The 21,223-nt window shown below is 61.0% G+C and overlaps 1 protein-coding gene across 3 annotated transcripts in view; it reads left to right on the top strand.

Moving 5' to 3' along the window:
* NTN1 (netrin 1) overlaps positions 1-17,184 on the top strand; it is a 173,975-nt gene extending 156,791 nt beyond the window's left edge. For all 3 annotated transcript variants that reach the window (XM_032321197.1, XM_032321198.1, XM_032321196.1), the window contains exons 6-7: positions 45-119; positions 13,262-17,184. In XM_032321197.1, the coding sequence (XP_032177088.1) occupies positions 45-119; positions 13,262-13,590 (404 nt within the window). In that variant the 3' untranslated portion in view covers positions 13,591-17,184. The remainder of the gene's footprint in view (positions 1-44; positions 120-13,261) is intronic.
* The last annotated feature ends 4,039 nt before the right edge of the window (positions 17,185-21,223 follow it).

Genomic DNA, 21,223 nt, shown 5'->3' on the forward strand with positions numbered 1-21,223 from the left:
CCCAGCCTAATTAGGTTTTTTGTCTGTGTTCTCCTCCCCTGCAGACTGTGATTCCTACTGCAAGGCCTCCAAAGGGAAGCTGAAGATTAACATGAAAAAGTACTGCAGGAAGGACTATGGTGAGTGCCCGGCTCCCTGTCTGGGGGCCATGTGATCAGTGGGGGTGGGGGTGGGGGGGGGCAGGTTCTGGTGTCCCGTGATAGCCAGGGGCCTGGCTGGTGGGATCCCACGCCCAAGAGACTTGTCAGCTCTTCCCCCAAGGCCCTCGGAGGCAAGGGGCGCCAGGGGACTTCCGGGGGGCACGAGGGGATTGCAGGGCTGGAGGACTGAGTTTTCTCTGCCCTGGGCAGGGGCTCCCCTGTGGCTGGGATTCCTAGCCTGGCCTCCGGCCTCCACTCTGTCCCAGGCTGGGGGCTGTGTGGCCTCATATTAGTCGCTTTGCCTCTCTGGTCTTGGGTGGCGTTCTCCCTATGATGGGCTTCCAATTCGAGTCTCCCTCCGTGGCTCAGCGTGGGGTCCTCCAGGTGTCGGGAAAGGGGGCAGCAGCTCCGTGGGCTTAAAAGCCTCCTCCTTCCAAATGCTGACTCTGCGAAGGCTGGGGTGGGCCGGGGAATCTGCATTTTAAGTGGTCGCTGGGTCCAGGAGGGTGCTTTGTGGCCAGCAGCTCTGGGGCTGGCAGCCCTGTCCCTTGAGCTGTCCGGGCCCCCGTGCCCCCCTTCTCTGTTGGATGGTCCTGTCCCGCTCCGTATGCCCTTGCTGGAAGCCTCCTTCCTGCCAGGCTGCCGCCCCACCCTGGGAGGAGGTAAGGAGCCGGCTTTGTGGGGTCTGGTCGCTGAGTGGCTGTGCTGGCTGGAGGCCTGGGCTGGCCAGACAGCACGTGATGTGGGGTCAAAGCCTGACTTGGGAGGTTGTTGGGGAGCCTGCTGGAGGAGGGGAGCCCCTCGAGGCCACCCTTGCAGCCGAGAGCCGGGGGTCACTTCAGAGCAGGGGCCCCAGGGGATCTGCTGGCAATGGCAGGGGAGGACCCCAGGCAGAGACCTGGGTGTCCACATGGGTAGCTGAGGCCCCTGTCACCCGGCCAAGAGGTCACTGCGGCCTGGATGGAGGCCCAGGGGCTCTGAACCCAGGCCTGGCACCTTCCACCGTCTGGCCCTCCTCTAGACCCATTGGGCCTGGCGGATTTGGGGAGGCGGCTGACCCTCCCTACCCCCTTCCGTCACCCCCCACTCCCCCTGCTGCTGCCCGGTCCTGTTTGTCACCTGGCCCCCAGAGGTGGTCCCCCCAGCCACGGGCTTGGCAGGCCTGTCCACCCCATACCACGCCGGCCTCCTCTGTCCGCCTTTCCAGACCTGTATGTCTGGAAGCTGCCAGAACAGGGCCCGGTGCCTCCCGGGCTCCCGGGGAGGAGCGACCCCTGTGAGTTGCCTGGCGGCTGGGCAGGAAGGGAGGGACGAAGGAGCAGAGCAGAAGAGGACCTCTGTCTGTCCCTCTCTCCCTCCGTGACCCAGCCCGGCCTGCCGTCTGCCCGGGGCAGGCCCTGGGAACCAGACATAAGGGGTTTCTCTTTAATAAGGACAAGGGTCCGGCCCTTCAAATGTAACGAAATGCATGAGGGAACCCAGAGGAATTTGGAGAACTTATAAAACGTAATCATTGTACCCGTGTGAGTGTGTGGACAGACACGGGTACACACGCACGCACACACGCAACGTTATGTCCCCAGAGCCTAGAGCCTGCCCAGGGTGCCTGGCCTGCCCCTTGCTGGGGGTTTGTCTCCGGGTGGCCCCGATCCAGACCCCTGTGGGGCCAACAGCCAGTTCCCCAAAGCCCCGTTCAAGTGTTTGCGCCCACGACAGTGCAGGAACGTCCAGCTGCTGGAAAAAGGAGAAACCTCGAGATGGTTGAAGGGGAAAGGGAGCGCGGTCTCACCCCCGGTGACACACACAAGGGAGGGATGAGGGCTCAGGCAGGGGGGCCCAAGGGTTTTGTCGCGGTCATGACAAGTGGGGGCTCTGTCCACGGGCCCTGAGAGCCAGCGGCCGTAGAGAGCGCTGCCCAGAACAGGGGACGGCATAGTGGGCGTGCTGGGGCGGGAGAGTTTGGAGTTGTTCAGGAAGCATCTTTGGGGGAACACACCTGAGGGCTGGAGGGGGAGGGCCCAGCAGTCCTTCTGTGAGGTGCTGGCCTGCAGCCCCTGCTCGGTTCTAAAAGCAAAGAAAGGAAAAATTAGGCTTTTAAAACAGTTACCAGAATAGTGCGTGCGTCACACCTGGTTCTGTGGGACTCAGCCCCGTTTTGTTCTTTTGTCTTCTTTTCCTCCGTTGAATTCAGCTCTCCTGACCCCCAATGTTCTGGGGGACCCTTGTCCCCCCTCAGTGCTCTGCTGGTCCCCATCAGCAGGAGGGCTAAACACCCTCTTTTTGTCAAAGGGGACCAGACACAGTCTTTTTATGAACTTAGAGGGGCCCCATCGGCTTATTCAGGAGGGAGGGAGCAGCTCCCCTCCAGGGCGGGGGCCCGCAGGTGCAGCCCGAGGCCTCGCACTGGGGCTGGGAGTGGGGAGCTGGTGAGGTGCTTGGGTTCGCAGGACCCTGCATTCCGTTGGGACCACAGACCCCCGGATAACGTGAGAGTGGGGACATCCCTCCCCAGGCTGGTGCGGGTGTGTGATGCACAGGAAGAGGACCAGGAGGGAGCTGGCCTGGGGGTCTGTGGGGAGGTGAGGCAGGCAGAGCAGGCCAGGCCGAGGAGGACTGGGGACTGGACTTTCTGGGGGTGCTGCATCATCCCTGCTCAGACACCCAGCAGGGAGCCAACTAGAAAATGTAACCAGTGCCCTGAATGTTCCAGAAGCTGCTGATGAGCACCCCAGGATGGCCGCCCCTGCCACGTGAAGAGCAGGCCCTGGGCCCCCTGTCTCCTGCCGGGGATGTGGAGCTGGGTCTCCACCGACCGGAGCAGGGGGAAGAAGGGGTGTGCGGGCGGGTCCTGCCCTGTGTTCGCTCTGGCACGTTCCCGATGAGAGGGGCTGGGGTGGGCACCAAGCGGAGCAAGGGGTATGGGGGTCAGGGGAGGGCCTCAGGGCCAAGTCCCACCGCGCTTCTTGCATCCACAGAGCGCCACTAGCAGGGAAGGGAGGCCCATTCTCTTCCCATCTGCAGGAGGGGACAGCAGCCCCATGGTCTGGACACGCAGCCCCCCAGTGTGCTGTGGGACTTGGGGCAGGAGCCTCACCAGCCTGGGCCTCGGATTCCTGTCACATGGGGGTCTCATCCAGGGGACATGATGCCTTTCTGGATGAGACCCAGTGTACTCGGGGCAGGTGCAGGGTGACCCCGTGGTCTGTGGTCACCTGGCCCTCTGTTGCCCTCGAGGGGACCCTGCTGGCGAGCTGCCCATGGAGAACAAGTGCGCGCCTGATTGTCCAGTGTCTGTGATGCCGGCCTGTTGGGGACACTCGCCTGGGAGGGGCCCTGCCTCGTGTGAACGCCCCTGGTGAGTGAGCTCGTGTGAGAGCATGTGTGAGTGTGCACAGGTAGGTGGGATTGTGTGAACAGCTACGTGTGTGCTTGTGGATGTGCACTTGAGTGTGGATGTGGGCGTGCGAGTGGGCTCCTGTGGAGCTGCCTGTGTGAGTGTGCTCACATGTGGGTGCACAAGTGTGACAGTGTGTGAGCACATGCAAGTGTTCCTGTGTGTGCATGTGGGTGTGTGTGCGCACATGTGTGGCTGTATGTGTGAGCATGCACACGTGCCTTGTGTGACAGCAGGGGTAGGTGGGCACGTATGAATGCGTGTGCACAGACGCACATGTGTGTTTGTGACCCTGTGTGTGTGTGCACATCAGAGCGTGTGTGTGCTTGTGTGATAGGGAGCACACCTGTGTGTGCCTGCGTGGGCCCGTGAGTGTGTGTGAGTGTGCCCGCTTGTGTGTTCACCACCGAGTCTGGGCAGCATCTGTCTGGAGCCCCTCCCCCGGAGTCACGTGCTGCCAGCCAGGGGAGTCAAGGCAATGAGGGTGACAGAATGACACTGTCCCCAGGGCACTGTGGGGGGTGGGCGCAAGGCTGGGGCCGGGGAAGGTCTCAGGCCCACAGCCCTCGCTGCCGCTGCCATGACCTACCATCCAGGCCGGGCCGCTTGGCCTCCTGCCTCTGCTCCCTTGTCCATGACCTCCTTCCGGGCCCTGTCCTCACTCACCACACCTGTGCACCCCCCCCACACACACACACACACATCCCGGGGCGTCCTGCTCCCTCACACACCCATCCCCAGCCGGTCCCTCTTCACACACTCATCGAGCACCTGCTGTATGCCCCATCCTGTCCTGGTTACTGAGCTTATGGATATGGAGGAGACACTGGCTTAGCCCCCAAGGAACTTACAGTCTAGGAGGGAGACAGGCACACAGTCAAGAGCGGGGCGGGGTGGACAAGCCTGAGTTCCAGAGCCTGGCTCTCCAGAGAGGGCATAGAGGGAGGGCTTCCTGGAGGAGGGGGCCTCGGTAGCCAGTGCTCACGGGGTAAAGCAAGGCTCCCAGGCAGAGGGAGGAGGGCCTCAGCCACAGAAGTGGAAACACGCTGGGGAAGCAGGTGCTGGTTGCAAGGGTGTGGGGGCCAGAGAGCCTGGAGTGAGCCCCCAGTGGACCTCAGCATCCACGGCCATGTCCGAGCCCACGGAGAGCCGGGCCTGCTCACGCGGGCCGCCGTGGGCTCCTGGGTGCTGCCTCCAGGCTTTTCCTTCTCCCTGGGCTTCGCAAGTGGGGGGAGAAGGACAGCTCACATTCTGAAAGGTGAGATCATCTCACTTTTGCCAGTTCTTGGAAAATGATTCGTTCCCAGAAATGTTTATTAGTCACCCCTTTTGTTGAAAGACATTTTGGCACCACCCGATGGAAAAATCAGAATGCTTTTCACGAGACGATCTGCGTCCAGTCCGCCTCCTGAGCTCCCGCAAGGATGGCGTCTGGGTGCGGCTCAAAGGGGAGACCCTGCTGGCATCCGTGGGGAGAGACGGGGCTTGCTGGGCTGTGCGTGTGTGCACGCGCCTGCTTTCTCGGGAGGCCCCGTGGCAGAAGCAGGCCTGGGACCTAATTGGAACTGTCATTCACCCCAACATCTCCCCCCACCCCCGCACCCAGGGACCTCCCGGGGCCTTGCGAGGCCTGGGACGGGGCACCTCATGGCCTTCCTTCCCGTCCTTGACAAATCCACACGAACACCTGTCACGGGGCACACACCGTGTCCTGCCCGCGTTATGCTGAGACTCAACCAGACACAGGAGTGCGCTCTGGACTGGGGACTGCAAAGCCCGAGAGACTTCCAGGACGCACATATGGGCAGGAGGGGTCCCTGTGGTGTTGGGATGATGTTTAGAGATGATGGAGCTGACACGGCGGGCATCGTGGCTGGGACCGGCGGGGCTGGCGATGGGCATGGCCGCGTTGGGGAGGGAGGTCCCGGGCGGTCCCCGAGGGGGGTACATGTGGGGGCGCTGCCGCTGGTGGGAGCCCGCCGATGATCGCCGATGATCGCGGAGCTGGCGAGAACTGCTGAGGCTGGAGATCAGATGGGGTCAGGGGAGAGGCTCCTAACTCAGGTCTCTTTTTGTCACACTGGCTCCAGGAACCCGGGGGAGAGGGAGGACAGTCTCGGCAAACCATGGCCTCTCCCCTCGTAACACTCTGTCCCCTTCCTTTTCTTGACCTTGAGTTCAAGAGCTTTCCTGGTCAGGACCATTCCCGTTAAGTGCGGAGAGCTGGACGGGTTCTCCACCATGTCCCAGGGACGACGTGCCTGGGTCTGTAGCCCCCTGAAATCCAGGGGCTTGGGTGTGGGTGCGGGTGTTCCCCCTCCTGAGGCCGTTCCTGGGAGATGCCAGCCCCCACCCCCCCAGTCCCCCATAGCCCCAGGGAGCGGAACACTGAGCAGCTAGCGGCGCGTGGCATGGTGTTTCAGAGGCTCCCTGACCCTTCCCTGGGGGGGTCACCGTCCCCCTGGGGAGCCTCCGATTTCCCCAGCCAGATGTGACCTTCCTTCCTCCCCACTCCCAGAGGGCCAGCTCCATATGGAGGCCAGATGTGGGGCTGGGTCCGTGTGAGTCAGGCTGGGGTCGAGGAATGCGGGTGACCACAAGGTTGGAAAGGGAGGGCCCAAGGGCCCCCCGGGACAGCTTGATTGGAACGTGAAGGCTTGGAGGGGGTGGGGGCGGGGATCTGTCCAAGGTGCCTGGAGAGCTCTGCCCCTGGGGCTGGGGGCGCCGGCTGTGTCCCACACCTGTGACAGGCAGCACTTGTCCTCTCTGCCCACCGGGAGCCTGTGTCCAGGGTCACAGAGCATCTTGTTCAGCGACGCAGGGCTTGGATGGACCCCCGCGCCACAGTGGTGGGGATCCTGTGGGTCCTTCCTGCCCCAGACCTGCCCCCAGTCTGTGTACACCTGCTGTGTGCAGCCCTGCCCCCAGACCCAAGGGCACCCTCTGGAGCGGGACTGTGGGAGGCATGCCAGGGGACCAGGGACACCCTTCTGAGTGCTCACAGGTGTCTGCTAGATTCCCCTGGGGGAACGTGGCCGGCCAAGGAGCACCCCTAGGACTCTGGGGCTGTGGTCTGGATCCTGCTTGGTTCCTGTTTCCGGGCCTGGTGCCCTGTCTTCAGGGTTCCTTGGAGAAGTGGTTTCTGTCCTTTGGGTGTGGGTTGCCTTTTAGGAGCTAGAGTCAAGTGGGGCATGCGGAGGGTGCATGAGAGGACCCGTGGCTGCTGGACACCCCCACTCCAGGGCTCCGGTTGGGGAAGCGGGCGTGGCTGCCCTTTGAGCTCCTGCAAAGGGGCTGCCTGGAGGCTATGTCCTAAATGGGCCCTGGGCTGCAGGCTGTTTGGGGAGCTCGGACAGGCCACACCCCCACCGTGGAGTGTGCATCAATCTGTAGCCAGAAAAGCACCCGCTGCACCAGACTTTCTGTGAGTTCTGGAGGCCTCATGTCTGGGCGGTGGCCGGGGGCGGTGGTACTTTGGGGGTGTGATGAGGGGCCTGATCTGAAGCCATATTAGCGGAGGTCAGTCTGCTTGCCTCGCCCTCCTTCAGAGGCCAGGACCCCACTGGTGCACCAGCCTGGGGCCGCACTCCTCCCTGGACCTTCCCAGGGGTGCTGGGAGGCGGGCTTGGTTGTCGGGCACCTCCTGGGGCTGTGTGAGGCCATCCTCCGGGTGACACTCTGGCAGCTCTGGCCAGACCTGTGATGGGGGGCAGGGGACAAGCCAGGCTCCTTCCATCCCTCCTGACGGGGAGGGGGCCTTCTGTCCCTTTGGCTCCTTTGAGGAAGAGACCAGCCCGCTGATGAGGGCGCCCCACTCTCCTACCCGAGCCTTTGGCCAAGTGGGGTGGCCAGTCCCCTGTGTGAAGGGGGATGCAGGTGGCCGGGCCAGACTGAGACCATTGCCCAGGGAATGGGGCTCATGTCTTCCCCAGAGTCTGACTCTGATTCCCAGCATCCCCTCCTCCGAGGATCCCTGTGCTGGGAGATGGTCCCAGGTGTCAACCCTCTCCCCTCCCAGGAATGGAGCCGGAGTCCTGGGGCCTGGCTGGGAAACTGAGGCAGCATTCACGTTGCTCTTGGTTCTGAGAGAGAGGGGGACAAACCAAGATGTCTTTGCTGAGAGGGGGAAAAAGGAGGGACCCTCAGCCGGCCCGCAGGTGGGCGTCCCTGTCTTCTTTGAGGTTTGAGGTGTGACTTTTTGGGGGTGGCAGCTGGGGGACTCCAGAGGACTCCTGTGGGGGGCTATGGCTGGGGGGCTGTGGCCTGCTGTGGCCACAGCTCGCCTCAGCTCACCACCTCACTTTATAGAGGACGGCCGAGATACCCCGTGGTGGGTACACAGGTCCTGCCTCAAGGCCCTGCACCCCCTCTCCACCCGCACACTCGCTGGCCCCCTCCCCCGCCCCGCCTCCGGCAGGTCAGCATCTCCAAGAACAAGACTTGGCCGGGCTCCGGGCTTTCTTACCTTCATGGGGGATGGGGAAACATGTGGTCAGGGCTGCATTTTATGAAAGCAGCTGCAACTCATGACACACTTTCTATACCGGGAGATTTATGGGGCTGCATGGTTTTAATGGTTTCTGTGGGGTTAGTGTCCTCCCCCATTCGTCCTGGCCGCTGTCTCCGAGACAGATGGGTGACAAGCCTTCCCCGGCCGGACCGGCCCAACAGGAAGGTATGGCTGGGCGGGCGGCGGGGCGCCGGGGGAGGCCAGGGGCTGGCCACCAGGCCTGCTTGGGAGGGGCGGCTGCTGGGAAGCCCCTGGGGGCCCACCCTGAGCGGCCCATAAATCCAGGAGACCTCCAGGCGGCAGGAAGCCTCCCCGCGGAGGTGTCCCAGGGCTCAAGGCTTGTGGGAAGAGGAAGATGGTTGGCAGCCCCTCTCCCCTCGGGTGGGTGCCAGGGCCCCTCCGCCACGGCCCCTCCCCCAGGGCCCCAGCCCAGCAGGTTGTCCTCAGGCTGAGCCAGCAGATGAATGAGCAACAACTGTATACACTTCTGTTCTTAGAATCTGGCCCAGTCGGGAGCTTTGATGCCAGTAGGGGGTCCCCAAAACCTACCAGCAGGGACATAAGTCAGCTTGGAGCTACTTCCTATCAGTAACTGTCCCCAGAGGTGGCTGTGCCAGGTCCTCTGAGGGCCCAGCTGAGAGGCTCTGAGTCTCTTCGATCAGGGCTGGAGCTGGGGATGGAGGCTCGGAATGAATGGGGGCTCCCCTGTCCAGAGCGAGAACAGGGCTATCTGCTGTGGGCCAGCAGGTCCCCCTGTGGAGGAACCCAAGCATGGGACCCGGAGCTTCCGACTTTTTAGGGTGCCTTGGTGACCTGAGGGTCTCCCTGCATTGGGACTCATAGAGGTTGAGGCTCCCCGGAAAGAGGGCGAGGTCTGTTCCTATAGGACATAGAGAGCCTTGCACACCCAGCTGCTGAGAGGAACCCCCGCCCTCCGGTGCCAGCCAGAGGCACCCAGCCTACCCTGGGCCTGCCTTCTGAGTCCACCGCCCAACTTGGGCACAGGCCCTTCTTCCTGACTGGCTTCTGTGGGCCTGGCCCTTGGTCGGCCACTCCCCTGCTCCCAGTCACAGCCAGACCTGCAGCCGAGGGGAGGGATGAGAGGTGCATGGTCCCCGCCAGCCCTGCCACAAGCCAGGATTAGAAGAGAAGTCGGTTGTCACAGCCCTGTGTTGGGGGCTGCTAAGTCCTTCCTGTGAACCCCAGAATTGCTAAGGGGGGCTGCCCCGCCCTGTCTGCAGCCTTGCTGATCAGAGCTGGCTACAGATGGTGGGGACTCCCAGGCTGGCCTGCCTAGGACGTTGGCCACAGAGGCCAGCTCCTTGCTCCCTAGAGCCCATGAGCCCTCTCCATGCCTTTCCTCGGGCATCTGCCCCGTTCTGCAGACATGCTGCCCCCTGCGGCTTTGCTCAGCGATGTCCACGGGGGTGCTGACCTCACCCATATTGCCTCGTGAGTTCCAGGTCCCCCCGCCAATGCCTGCTTTTGTCTGTGCGAAGGGCGGGACCCCCAGCCCTGGGCATGCTTGCAGCCCAAGCCCTCAGCATAAGGGTGGGCATTTGCAGTGTGGACCCCGAGATTTGGCTGCTTACCACTGAGAGCAGGGCTACTTTGTCTCCCCAGCCCAGCCACTGCCTGGCCTCTGCACCAGAGGGGGACCCCCTGGTTCTGTGCTGGGACCTTCTGCCTGCAGGCTGGTCTCCACACGCCTCTTCCTGTCCCAGGTAGTCTCCGTCTGCCTTTCTGAGGGTCACCTCCCTCATTTCTGAAGACGGGATGGGGGATCCTTACTGAGCCCCCAGTCTGCCCTCCTAAAGGTCAAGCTAGGACATGGGTGCACAGATGGGGGTGTTGCTGAGGCTCGTTGGTGGGGTGTTGAGTTTTGTGTGGGTGTAGGGGCACACCCGCAGGGACCGTGGTGCTCAGATGGGCAGAGCTGCCTGGGGCCTGGCGTGCCTGTTGGGCGATGCCACGGGCCCCCCAGGGGACCCCAGCCATCCTGGACTCCCGGCGCTGTGGCAGGCGTGCTCACCGAGCGTGCGGAGTGGGTCTCCCTGAGGTCACCGTTTCAATGTGTATTTTGAATATTTTCAGCTGCATGTGCACGGCAGGGACTTGGCCCGCGCACTGTGTGTGCAGCTCATACTTGGTGGGCTGTGTAATGTGCGGACGCGTTGCCAAGGGCAGCGGAACTGTGGATTTTTTCCAGCATAATCACATGAACCCCACTGCCACCCTCCCCTGCGCCCGCCCGTGCCATCCAGCTCCAAGGCCCGGGAGCTGCCGTCAGCTGCTGGGGTGGAGAGAGAACAGGGACTATTGCTTTGTCTCCGTGGACCGGTGTCCATTGCTTCTGGCCCCTGAATTCTCGCACACAGCAGGGTGTTCAGGGATGGGGTACCCCTTTGGGCTGCGTCCTCAGTGTTGAGTGGATCCCCTCCAGGCCTACTGGCAGGGCCGGGGGAATTGGGGTGGGGGAGGAGGGCTGCTTTGGATGCCCTGCCTGGTGTTCCAGAACATTCCTTCAGGGGAGGGAAACTCCAGACCCCGGAAAGTGGAGGCGGGGGTCTCCCGTCCTCCTGCTCCGTGAAGAGCCAGAGAGTAAGAGGGGCCAGCCCAGGGCCTGACCAGGTCAGGCGAGCGCGCTCTGGCTGCCTCCCAGCCTCGCTGGCCCACATCCTCGGGGCTGCCCTCCCGCCCAGCTCGGGGCCAACACCTAAGGTCCTGAGCCCCCAGTTCCAAATGTACAAGTTTGCTCGGGCTGCCAGAACCAAGCACCGCAGGACAGGGGCTGGAACAACAGAAGTTTATTGTCTCGGGTTCCGGACGCCGGGAGTCTGAGATGGAGGTGTCCGCACGCGGCTTCTCCGGAGGGCCCCCTCCTCAGTTCGTGGATGGCTGCTTCTCCCTGTGTCCTCACGGGGACACTAGTCCCCCTCCTGCCTTCCTCTGAACTTCACAACCTCCGTAATGACCCTCTGGACTCGAACACATCCTCAGGTCTGGGGGGTTGGCACTTCTTCCTGGGACATCTGGGGCTGGGAGACACGGCTCAGCCTGTCAGACCACAGGGTGCTCAGTGCCTGGAGTCACAGCCGCATTCCCCAGGGGCCTTCTGCAGCATCTCTGTGGGGCCACCCTTTGCTCACCCCGGCTGGCAGGCATGGGGGTGGGGGATGGGGGAGGGCACCATGGCTGGGCCGGGGGGTCGGGGGTCCCACGCAGGGAAACAGTGGCATCCTGACGGAGCCTCATTCTGCATTCAGCTCAGTCCTGAGGAGAGGAAACTGGGGTTCTCAGGGATGCCGGCTCCCCTGTCGCTTAGCTGAGGGGCACTCAGTTGCCACGGTGACCTCCGTGTGCACAAACACACGGCCCAGCCACTTCTGCACGCTGGAGAGGGCTCCCCACCCCATCTCAGAGTTCACACTGAGTGTTGAGTCCCTTGGTGACAAAAACATGGAAACGGTTGCCATGGCAGCCATTCTTTGGAGCCCTCAGACTGGAGTGCAAAGTTCAGGATGCCCAGGAATGGCTGAAATGAAATATGGGAAAATCTGCCATGTCCCTCACCCCAGAAGGATGAGCTGAAGGGTGGCAGACGTGCCCCTGGGCCCCACCATCCCTGAACCTCGCCAGTATCCTGAGCCAAGTGTGGGGACAGAAGGGGGAGCAGGAAGGGCCCCAGGGATCTTAAGAGAGGCTGGCCAGCATGGGCGGGTGGGCCGTAAGCGGGCAGGTGAGGACCGCTTGGCATGCCTGGGGACATGTCCTCGAGGCTGTGGGAGCCACTGAGCCGGCCCACGGCTCGGGTCCTTCAGGTGTAATCTGGAGACGAGCTGCTGCTGCTTTTCCAGGAGGACCCTAGTCCACTCATCTACCAGGGCACTCCTGAGCCTGGGCCAGGGGGGAAGGTGCAGGGGGTGGCAGTGGGCTCAGCAAGGGCAGCATGCCCTGTTCCGACGATGGTTCATGACCGGGTTTTCCTTGATCGGTCAGTGCAGCAGAGACCTCTCCCCTTCGCCCCTGGAATGATTGTGTGCTCCCCCAGCAGTTACCCAACTGGGCTGCACAGGGCTCTGCTAACCCGAGATGCGCTAGCTGCACAGGTCTGCACTCAAGAGTTTTTTGGGAAACCAACCCACACGCATATAACGATTTATAGACTGAAGGCTCTGAAAAGTCCTGCAGTTAAAGAAACCTCTTGACTTTAACTCAATTTCACAAACATTATTGAAGCAAAGTTCCCCATCTTTTTTTTTTATAAAGGCATTTCTCCCTACTTTAAAAATCTCTCTTACTATCCTGCAGAAATGACATTAACATTTACTAGGGCACTGATTCTCAAAGTGTGTTCCGGGGAGCAGCAGCAGCGCCACCTGGGAACTGGTGACAGGTGGACTCCAGACCTGTTGAATCAGAAATTCTGGGGTGAGGCCCAGCAGTGTCTGTTTACCAAGCCCTTTGGGGCATTCCAATGCAGGCTCCAGTGGTCAAACCCCTGTACCATGGGATGTTTCAGTTGAGAATTAGGAGGCGAATGGCCTGGGGAATTGGAAAGGGTCGGGAGGGAGGCAGGCAGCCTGGCAGGGATGGGAGGGGGTGCCCTACAAGGACCGTGGACGCCGTAAGGGCGCCATGGCCATCTGGAAGGGCAGGTTCACGGCACTGAGAGCCCATCATGGTTTTCTGGGACTGGGTCAAGGGCCAGGTTGTATGTCTGGAGGTGTCATGAAGTTTGATGTTCCGTGCTTGGAGCCCTTGTAAACGCCCTGGCAGGAAGGAGGATTGGTGGGGGGTGGGCACTAAAGGAGGTTCCCACCCGGCCTGAGGAGTGACAGGCCCTGCTCTCACAGAAGGCACCTGTCCTGGGCAGCGACTCTGCCCAGAGTGCTGGGAGGAGGGGTGGTCAGTTCCTCTAAGCTTCTTCTGGCCTTGCTGGCCCTAGAGGAGGTTTGTCCCCAAAGGCAAAGATTCAACAGAGGCATGACGTAAGGCTTCCTGGAGCAGCAGGTGGGGTTCCCCAGATCCTTTTCGGTACCACCCAGTGGGGTACCCTGTGCCGTCCCATCCCAGCGGTGTCTTGTCCATCAGACTGGCTGGCCTATCCTCAGCTGTGCAAGCAGGCAGGGCCCACCTGACTGCAGGAAGTTGGGGGGGAGCAGGCGGCACTCCTTGGCCCCAGGGTCCCACTCTCCTGCCTGTGCTTCCTTGCAGCGGTCCAGATCCACATCCTGAAAGCGGACAAGGCAGGGGACTGGTGGAAGTTCACAGTGAACATCATCTCCGTGTACAAGCAGGGTACGAGCCGCATCCGCCGTGGTGACCAGAGCCTGTGGATCCGCTCACGGGACATCGCCTGCAAGTGTCCCAAAATCAAGCCCCTCAAGAAGTACCTGCTGCTAGGCAACGCGGAGGACTCGCCCGACCAGAGCGGCATCGTGGCGGACAAAAGCAGCCTGGTGATCCAGTGGCGGGACACGTGGGCGAGGCGGCTGCGCAAGTTCCAGCAGCGCGAGAAGAAGGGCAAGTGCAAGAAGGCCTAGCGCGGTGGCCGCGGCGCCAGGCGGGCAGGCAGGGCGGGGCGTGGGGCCAAGCGGGCTTTCCCTGCGGCGGGGGGCGTGGGGAGCGGGCAGGGGCGGGGCTGCAGGGTGGGGCCTTGGGCCGTGGCCCCGCCCCAGCCTCCCCTCCCCCTCCCGCTGCGCGCGCCCAGGGCGGGAGAGATGAGGACGAGACTTAGCTACCTCACGGGCTCCTTCCAGAGCAGCGGCGCGCTCTCCAGGCAGAGCAGGCCTGACCTGGGGTGGGGGTGGGGTGTACGAGGGGCCGGGGTTGGGGGCGCAGAGCTGCGCAGGTGGGGCCACCCCCTCAGCGCTGGCCGGTTCTGGAGAGGGGGACGTGAGAACTGTGAACCCTGGGGTGGGAGGCGCTGAGCGAGACACCCCACTTCCCCCCCACCCCCCCGACCCTCCTTTGTCTGGGGATCCCCACGCAGGAACCCTGGCCGCGACGACTTGGGCCCCCTCAGGCCCTTGGGGGTCCAGAACAGTCCCCAGGTGGCCTGTGGCCTCTGCTGCCACCTGCTGAGTTGGTCCTGGCGGGGGTGGTTCTTGGGGCAGGGTGGGGATTCCCGTTGGTGGAGCCAGAGGACTGCGATCCCGGGTTGGCGCCTGTCCCCGCTGCAATGGGTGCTAGCCCATGCCCAGGGCAGTGGGCCCAAGGACACCCCCAAAGAGCCCCAGCCGGGTGGTCACCGCCTCACGCTGGAGCTGCCTGTTGGAGGAGGCCTTGCGAAGGCAAAACCTCCCAAAGAGTTTCCTTTCTGGAAACTTGGAACCAGCCCCTTTATGACATTTTCCAGGGAAGGGGGAAGGGGCCGTGACACTATTTGTGTAATGAAGTCAGCTCCTGGGAAGGGCCTGGGGCATGGAATGCAGGTTTGCACAGGCAGCTGGGCCAGGCTGGGGGAAGGGGTTTGTCCAGGAGGGCCAGGGTTTGTGGGCTCAACAAGGTCCCAGGGTGCCCGAGCCTCAGCCAGGCAGTGACAGGGATGACCAGGTTCCTGTGGGCCAAGGAAGCCATGACCACCTCCTGTTGCTGCCCTCACTCCCGCATCCCTCGGGAAAGGGACAGAGACTGCTGGACCAAGCAAGCCCGCTGCAGCCACCCCTGCCTGGGGCTCCCCCTCCAGCTGCGCAACACCTCACCTGCTTCTTTCCGGCTACCCCTTCTTTGTGGAGGCCTTCCGTGCCCCGTGGTGTGGCCAGGCCTCCTTTCCAAAGCTTTCTGGAGATACTGTCCCCAAACAGGCAGCCCCAGACCTTTGGCCCTTTGGCTCTCCGTACACAGGGCCCATCATCGAGGCCTGGGGCCTTCTGCTGCCCTGCCTCGGAGCTCTCTGCACTGCCCAGGGGCCTCTGGCCCAGTCCTCACACCCGGCACATTGAATTAGAGGCCTGGCTCTGCTCTCAGTCAGGAAATTGGTTTCATTTTCCCTGCCGGAGCTCGGTGGCTTGCAAGGGTCAGACCAAGTATGAAGCTCGGCCCCTCGTGGTCTGGCTTCCCTCCACCTCCCCTGCTTTGGCCCACAGCTCAGCTGTCTTACTGAGCACCTGCTCTGTGCCAGGCACTTTACCCATGTGACCTTACCTAAGCCTCATGACGACCCCGAGACAGGGATTCTCAGCCCACTTCTGCCAGCGAGGACACTGCTCAAGGTCACAGGCAAGTAAGAGGCAGAGCTGGGTTCAGACTCCAGAGCCGGGCCTTCTGGCCACACTGCCCCTCACTGCACACTGCCCTGTAGCCCACCCACCCCCTCGGTTCGCACAGCTGGGTCGCTGCTGAGACACTGGCCCTGGTGACTGCATCTAGCTTGGGGAAGAGAAATCAGGGTGGGGACAGGGACAGGGTCCCGGGGCTGGGCACAACATCTTAAGAGGTGGCGGAAAGAGTGGGTGAGGCAGGGCGTAAACTCGCCACAGGTCCAAGAAGGCAGTCCTTGGCTAATCCTGAAACGTCGTAGAAAGGACATTTGGCTGCCTGGGGGTGTTTGGTGAGCTTCCAGAACAGATTGGGAGAGACGCCTAAGGGGGCAGGGAGAGGACAGCACTGTCCCGGGAAGGAGTATCCAGGCCCACGGCTGGGTGCACAGGGACCCCACCAAGCAGCCAGCCCTCCTCGCCCCAGGCCTGGGAGGTTTGTGAGCACCACGAGCATCTTTGAGGTCTCCCTAACTGCTGGGCCCCCTTCTTGAAAGGGCCGGCTCTCTTTTCTGCTCACACTTGTCTGGCTTCTCCACTCTGCCTAGAAAGGCTGTGCCCTCCTGGGCCTGAGTGTCACCCCACGTCCCCTGAGGGGCTGGCACTGGTGGTCTCCGAGGCCCCCTCGCCTCTCGCTTTAAATTCCACCAGCCTGCCCCTCAGCTCAGCACCCCGAGGGCGCAGGCTCTCCTGTCCCCCCTCCCCTGCCCCGTGGCCAGGCCCCAGAGCAGCCCGTGGTGGCGGATGGGGTGAGGACCCTGGCGGGAGAGTTCAGTCATCCCAGCCTGCCTCGCCCATCTCGAGGACACAGCCCTCTGCTCCTCTGAGTCCAGCCACCAAGTTCAGCATCGAGGGCCCATCCTGGGGAAAGCACCCTCTTCCAGCCCGCCCCCTTCCCTGGGAGGAGACGGAAGGAGGAACGGAGGCGTTCCGGTTTGTACAGTTAGGATCGGATGTAAAACGGAGCTAGCTTTTGATTTTGAAGAGTGTATTAACCAGAGTTGTGATATGTAGGTGTCTGAGAAAAACATACCAGATTAGTTTTTAAAAATGAAAACAGAATGCCCACCTGTCCTTTTTCTCACCTGCTCGTGGTCTGGAGCCCCCGACAGCAACGTGCCTGCCTGACTGACAAACAGTAACACTAAAGATTACGGGGTAGAAGAGAGGGAGAAGGTGAGGGGCTGCCCCAGGTGCCCAGAGATGGGAAGGGAGGGACCCCTGTGGTATAAGCCAGGGGGGCTGGGGACCTCTCCAAGGCCCCTCATGTCCCCTCTGCCTCCATAGTTGCATGCAGGGAATGGGTACAGACTTCCTTGGGTGTGGCCCAGAATGGAATGAAACCGAAAAATGTCAGGTCTCAACACGTAAAGGAAGTCCCCTATACCCCCGAAAGAGTGAGACTGGCAAATGGACGAACTAGACTCATGGCTGGGGTCACTGGGCCTCGGTTCATACCCCAGGGGTATCCAAATGCGTACTCATGGGGCCTTGTCCCTTGGCCAAAACCAAGCCGGCCCCGTTCCCATGTCATCAGACCTCTCTTCCCCCTTCCCAAAGGCACTTCCGTCCCCCCCTCCCCCCAGCTCCCTCCTGCGTTTCTGAGTTCTGTTCACTCAGAATTGTAAATGTTTAGTTGTGACCATGACATATTGTTTGGGTCAGTGTTTCTTTCCAATGCATACTAATATATTATGGTTATTATATATGAATATATTTAATGACATGGAAAAAGTTGTGGATTTTGTTTTTTGTTTGGTTTTTTTTTTTTTTTTTTTGGTTAGAGTTGTAATGGACCCAGATGGAACTTGTAACGTGGGCCCCACAGGATAGAACTAAGTTCAGATATCATTTAAATAAACTCTTGTACACTGTTCACTGTCTCCTCGTCTTTCCTGGTGGCCTGAGCATGCCATGGGGCAAGGAGAGGGAGTCTTCAGGCAGCTCTTGAGGAGTATCATTTCTGCTCTCAGAACTACCCAGGGACTGAGCCCTAACAACCCCAGAGAGACAGGAACGGGGTCACTCCGCTTGCAGAGTTCTAGGGTTTGCTGGCTCTGACTGCGACTTGAGCAAAAGCCTCCCAGATGGGACCGTGTATTTTTCAGTCCCCCAGAAACCGCCGCTGGGATCCATCCCTGCCACTCCCCGGGGCTCTAGGTCAGCAAAAAGAGGTGTCCTCACACACCTTTGAACTTCTCCTCCTGATTCAGACCTGCAGTAGTTTTTGCCTTTCACAGAATCCGTGTCTTCTACTCAGAGCCAAGAAGACTCCAGAGGGAAGACAGTGGGGTTGGGGGAACTCGGTGTGGGTTTCACACCAGGGCTGAAGGTGCAGGGCAGGTCCCAGGGGCTGAGCTAACTGGGTTCCTGGGAGGCTATATTTAAACCTCCCAATGGTTGTGCTTTCTTTAATAAAGAATTCAGTCATTAGAAACCCCTTGCGTTGCCATGCAGAGCAGGGGAGGAGGGGCTTGTTACCAGGAAGCTGTAACTTCTGCACCCACCTGTTTCAAAGACAGATCTTGGTGGTGGGCTTAGGCTGGCCGTGGAAGGCCTGGAAAGCCCTTACCTTGAGGCTTGGAGAGGTGACAGAGATGCCTTCAGCTTCTCTGGAAGAAACAGGACCAGCCCAGCTGTCGCAGGGGTCCGGCTCTGAGAGATGGGGACTGTGTTCTTGGAACCGGGGTGAAAGCCCAGCCAGGTGTGATCTCCGGTGTCATCAGCTCAGGAGTGAGTCCCCCGCTGGGGTGGCCATGCCTGGACATGCCGAGGAGAAAGGAAGCCCCAGGGTGGGGGGTGGGGGTGGGGATCTGTGGACTGAAGACCCGCTGAGTCACTAGGGCTAAGAGGCATGTGCCACACACTCACCTTGGGTCATCGAGGGTCAGGGATCCAGTTCTCAAGAATTTTCAGGATGAGGCTTTTTTCGGTCCTTCATAAGAATGCTATCTCTGCCTGAGGGCACTGACTCCTTTGGGGCCCCGCCGTAGCCAGGCCCCATGTGCAGCCACAGCCCCAGCACCCAGGCCAGAACAAGCTCCCCATTGGTCAGCGACAACATGAGAGCACGGTCTGTAAAACAACCTGCCTCCAACGGCCTTGTGTTCTCTCTGGGGAGGGACACGCTGCCACCTGCCGAAGTCAGTGCAGGAAGGGAGCCCCAGACGCTGCTAAGTGCCGGCCCAGGAGGGCCGACAAACCCAAGGAGACAGCCGCTGGTGCCCAAGGAAGCCAAGCAACTCCATCTGGGACTCCAGGTTCAAAGCCCAGACCCTCAGGGCCCGGCACACGTCCCGGGGTCTGCCCAACTTTCCGGGAGGCGAGGCCCCCGCCTTTGTAAAGCCGCCCCTCCTCCGGAGTCGGGGTGCCGGGACTGCCTGCTCATGGCAGAGACGCCTTGGGTTTCAGATTTTGTTGAACAGACATCTCTTTCCACGCTCTCTTAAGACTAAATAAAGACAGAGAAGGCACGTGCCAAGAGAAATGAGGAGGCAAGGACGGGCAGAACCGGGAAGACACACGGTATATGGGTAGATGAGCTCACTGCTGGGAAGGGGTAAATGCTTGTGATTGGCACGTGGTTGGGAGAAAGTCTGAAACTAGACGAAGCAATTAGGGGAGAAATACCCCATTTAACTTAAGTGGGGCTAGGCTGGAAAACCCAACAGATAAAAGGAGATCCGTGGTCTGAGCACAGAGGTCTCAGGGTAACCCCGAAGCTGAAGACGCGGGGAGTAAGGGATCTAACAGGCTGGGGCTGGCCTGGTGGACCAGGAGGGAGGGTGCAGCCACAGGCCGGCTGGCTGGTCTCCATGAGCAGCCGCTCTGGAAGCAGAGGGGCCTGTGGGAATTCTCCAGAAGCCCCGTGGACGGACAGGACTCTGCTGGGGCTCCGTGGACCCTGATGGATGCACAGCGGATGCACAGCGTCCTGGGGCTGATGAAGACCAAGCTTTAGAGTTATTAATAATAACAAAATTTCAACAGAACGTAAGTACCAGTCATAAGCAGGTGTCTGGACTTCAAGCCTTTAAATGCTTATCATTCACAGTCAGGTAAATTAAACAATACTTACGCTGTTATTTTAATATGGTTTATCTTCACAGAAAAAGGCCCTATGTTGCCTCTCTTCTCTGTGCTTAGGGTGAAGTCCTAACCACTCACATGGCTGATGCAGAGCACCGTGGGCCCCTGAAACCCCTCTGGGGCTTGGCGGTGGGGAGACCAGGTCTTAACAGGTTCACTTTCCAAACCAGCTGGAAAATGCCCCTGTTAACGTCAGCCACGTTAACTCCGGGGTGGGTCTCGACCCAACAGATCCCCAAACCGGGTGCATCCCAGCCAGGTGCCCTTTGCTTTGGAGAGGTGGGTGTTTCCCGTGGGAAACTTAGTCCCCAGGAAGCGAAGAAGAGGAGGGATCCTTCCTGCACTGCACCACCCCGGGGCTCAGATGGTAGGTCCTCACGGCCGAACCAGACGGCATTTCGCCGCCTCCCCTGTCTGCGGGTCCAGAGAAGTGAAGTCACTTGTCTAGGGCACCCAGCTAGCAGTGCTGGGGCCGGGCCCGGAGCCCACTCCGTCAAAAGAACAGAAGCTGCTGTGTGCAGACATCGGCTCAGTGTTTGGCTTGAAAAGGCCTTTCCGTGTGACTGAGCCAGGACGCTGTGGCTCTGGTTCAAAGACGCCCCACAAGTTGCCGGGACTCCGTGCTGAGCAAGTCAAGAGGAGGTGAGAAAGTCAAACAGAACTTCAGTGCTGCCTCCCATGAGCCCCAAGGTGGGGGGGCTCCACGGAGACGCTGTTTATGCGGATTCGGGGGTTTTGCACGACGAGGCTGGAAGGCCGGCTCTGCAGATTCTTGATTGTCCTTTGGGTGATCCGTTAGCAACCACCTGCCTCCCCCCTTCCCAACAAGGAACACGCATCCTGGGGTGCCTTGCTATCCGCACGGCCTCTCTCCTTCAAGAACACACCCACATCGAGACAAGCCCCCTTCGGTTTCTCATCTCAGCATCCCAGTCCAGGTCCCTGACAGCGTGGCTCCTGTTCACCGTGGCTGCCGCTCCCCAAGGCCTAGCCTTGCTCTGGTGTGTGTGCGCCACCCCCCCCCCCCCCCAGGTCAGCAGGTGAGTAGGATCCAAGAGTGCGCAGTAGAATCCTGGGGCTCCGATGTGGAGACCGTCCAACCCACTGGGTTTCTTCTTAGGTTAGCGATCACATAGCTGGCCAGGGTGTGCCTGTCCCAGGGGCTGTGCCCCACCTAGCTCCGGCTCTCTGCCTTCTGGCCATGTCCTGAGGCCCTCACCCGGTCAATGAGCTGTGAGCAGAGGAAATGGGTTCACTTCTGGACAGAACATTCCACAGCCGCTATGAGGGCTCCCAGTGTCCCTCTCTCCTCTGTCAGAGCCTGCCATGGCTGTCCCCAGGGCTGTCCCCCTAGCTCAGGGTCTGCAGTGAAAAGACCGGTCACTCGAGGGATAGGCAGCAGGGACAAGACACCCATGACTGGGATGGACCCAGGACATTTGGGTCTAGGTGGTTGGGGATGCAGCACTATCCTGTCAGTTCCAGCTGTCACTGGGCAGGGTGCAGGGACCAGGCAGGCCAGGTCCAGGGCTGGACGCCTCTCAGAGAATAGGCAAGCATGTCCCAGCTGCGTGCACACACCAGCGGCAAGGGGGACCACTCAGGTGGAGTGGGGGCTGGCGGGAGCTTAAGTGAGCCCATACTACCGGAGAAGAGCTGCCGAGAGGAGGGTCACCCCCCCCTTTCTGCAGGATGTACGACTTATCAAGCCTCTGACGGAGGGCCAGGCCTCTGGACTCAGGTCCTCCCGCACACGGCCATCTTTGGTCTCATGGCCAAGGACACGCCACGCTGGATGGTGCTTTGACTCTCCCTGTGTCCATCTCTG

This window comes from Mustela erminea, chromosome 18 (assembly GCF_009829155.1).
Source record: "Mustela erminea isolate mMusErm1 chromosome 18, mMusErm1.Pri, whole genome shotgun sequence".
In the NCBI taxonomy this organism is placed as follows: domain Eukaryota; kingdom Metazoa; phylum Chordata; class Mammalia; order Carnivora; family Mustelidae; genus Mustela; species Mustela erminea.